Source organism: Austrofundulus limnaeus, unplaced genomic scaffold (genome assembly GCF_001266775.1).
Source record: "Austrofundulus limnaeus strain Quisiro unplaced genomic scaffold, Austrofundulus_limnaeus-1.0 Scaffold276, whole genome shotgun sequence".
Taxonomy (NCBI): Eukaryota; Metazoa; Chordata; class Actinopteri; order Cyprinodontiformes; family Rivulidae; genus Austrofundulus; species Austrofundulus limnaeus.
The window spans coordinates 530,819-532,876 of record NW_013952678.1 but is presented as its reverse complement, the minus strand read 5'-3'; the positions used below and the strand labels follow the sequence as shown (position 1 = coordinate 532,876).

Genomic DNA, 2,058 nt, shown 5'->3' with positions numbered 1-2,058 from the left:
TATATATATATATATATATATATAAATTTGTAGCAACGGTCAAACAAAGTTTGGACCTAATTTTTTCCTAAAAAATGGGAAATTAATGTCATCTGGAATTAGCTGTGGCAGCCATCTTGAATCAGGTTGACTCCACAAGCCAACTAGCTTTAGATGTATGTGTAATTAATAGTTTCTGAGAGTTGCATTAAAATTTGTTCAGTTCATGAGGTATTTTGCTAACAAGCATACTTACAAACACAAAGAGTTCTATACTGTATAAAATGCCTGTATGCGGTAAAACCATTAAAACAAGTTTATATTGTTTTTTTCTTGTTTTTGATCATTGACAAGTTATTTTTAGAAGATTTTATCTTTAGATGACGAGTCGCCATCCTAATTTTTTACAGGGAAAAGAAAATTTGTAGGTTTTAAAGTCCATCACAAGTTCAGACAATTGGATTGTAATTCAGGGATTAAGAAGCCACTTCACTTGAGGATGAACAACAGAGGGTCAATGGAATAAATTAAGATGAAGCTGTAAAAAATAAAATAAAAAAAACTCCATGTCTGCTGAATCTTTTCTGGTGCATTCAACACATTCAGTATTTATTTGTCTTCCATCACACAATCTCTACAGCTGAGTGTGAACTTCTGGCTGCACAGTCTGGACTCTGTTTAAATAAGTTTGACACTTCCTGCATGAAGCCAGAAGTGCAGCCATGAAACACAATGTGACCACAGCCGCCGATATATGTGGTCCGAGTGAAGACCAGGTCCCATCCTGGGCCAAAGGGGAACTCTCAGGAGGATCACTGAAGAAAAAGAAACAATTATATAAGTATTTGTGACATCCTGATATGAAGCAGCAGAGTGGATTGAAGCTATGCTCACCGTAAGTCACGAGCAGGAAGTGGGTCGCTGTCTTCCAAAGGAGGAGTAACATCAGGATACAGACAGAACCTTCTGTCTGGACAAAAAACTAAACCCTGGTATCCTTTGATCTGAGGAGAGAAAAAAAACACTAAATGTATATAGAACTGGTTCAAATTTGCCCTGTAAACCAAAAAAACACTTTTATTACTATATTTGTCCAATTTCATTAAAATACAATAAAGTTTTAATAAACTTTCATCACACAGTGACAATGTGATTTGCTATGAAACAATATATTATTTAATGAATTTGTTTAACATGATGTTATTCTGTCTGATGGTTCTAACAGGATCGTGTTCGTGGTACACACTAGCAGTATAGCAGTAGCAGTATTTACTGTTTTTACCTGAATGGCACCTCCTGCAGGACAGTCCACCCATCCAGAGTCAGATACCTGGATCTGGTACTGGTTTGGTCCAGTACACCTGTGTCTGTAGCAGCGTCCGTCCACTGGGCGGCTGAGCTGAACAAAGTTTACCTGCAAAAAAAAAAAAAATGGAGTGAATCAAAAGTCTCAAGACACATTTTTATTTCAGAAAGAGAAGGGGAAATAAAATATCTAAATACTCCAGCAAGGAAAGTTTGAGGGGGTCTATCTTTTAGGCTATGTCCAGAACACGGCCGCCATCTTGAAAGCTGCCATATTGGGTTGAGGGCAAATTGGGAAGTGGGTCCTGCCAAAATCGTCTCAGAAATCATTTGCTGGATTTGGTTCAGATGGTATCAACACAGAAAGTTGCAACAACAACTGGGAACGGTGCCTGTGATGTTATGTTCAATGTGCTGTCCCTGCAGCTGAGCTGTGTCAAACAACAAAAGGGATAACATCTGAACCACAAGAGATACATCTGGTTGCAGAAATCCATTTCTGATCCAATATGGTGGTTTTCAAGATGGCGGCCTGGACATAGCGTGAAAGAMAGGCCCCCTCAGCCATTACTTGCTGAGGTTTTCAGATATTTGTTTTTCCTTTTGTCTTTGAAATAAAATGGTGTTCTGAGATTATTTACTCAGACCCAGGGGTTAAAAAATGCATTTAGTTATTGTTTTATATGGGTTTTAACTTGTGGAAAACTGCTAAATTTTGTTGCCATCACACACACACACACACACACACACACACACACACACACACACACACAC

At 38.2% G+C, this 2,058-nt stretch overlaps 1 protein-coding gene across 3 annotated transcripts in view; it reads right to left on the bottom strand.

Annotated features, from left to right (window-relative positions):
* Nucleotides 1–557: 557 nt before the first annotated feature.
* Nucleotides 558–2,058, bottom strand: part of cirop (ciliated left-right organizer metallopeptidase) — a 7,353-nt gene continuing 5,852 nt past the window's right edge. For all 3 annotated transcript variants that reach the window (XM_014021044.1, XM_014021047.1, XM_014021045.1), the window contains 3 exons: nt 1,262–1,393; nt 874–983; nt 558–794 (listed from right to left, as the gene is read on the bottom strand). In XM_014021044.1, the coding sequence (XP_013876498.1) occupies nt 614–794; nt 874–983; nt 1,262–1,393 (423 nt within the window). In that variant the 3' untranslated portion in view covers nt 558–613. The remainder of the gene's footprint in view (nt 795–873; nt 984–1,261; nt 1,394–2,058) is intronic.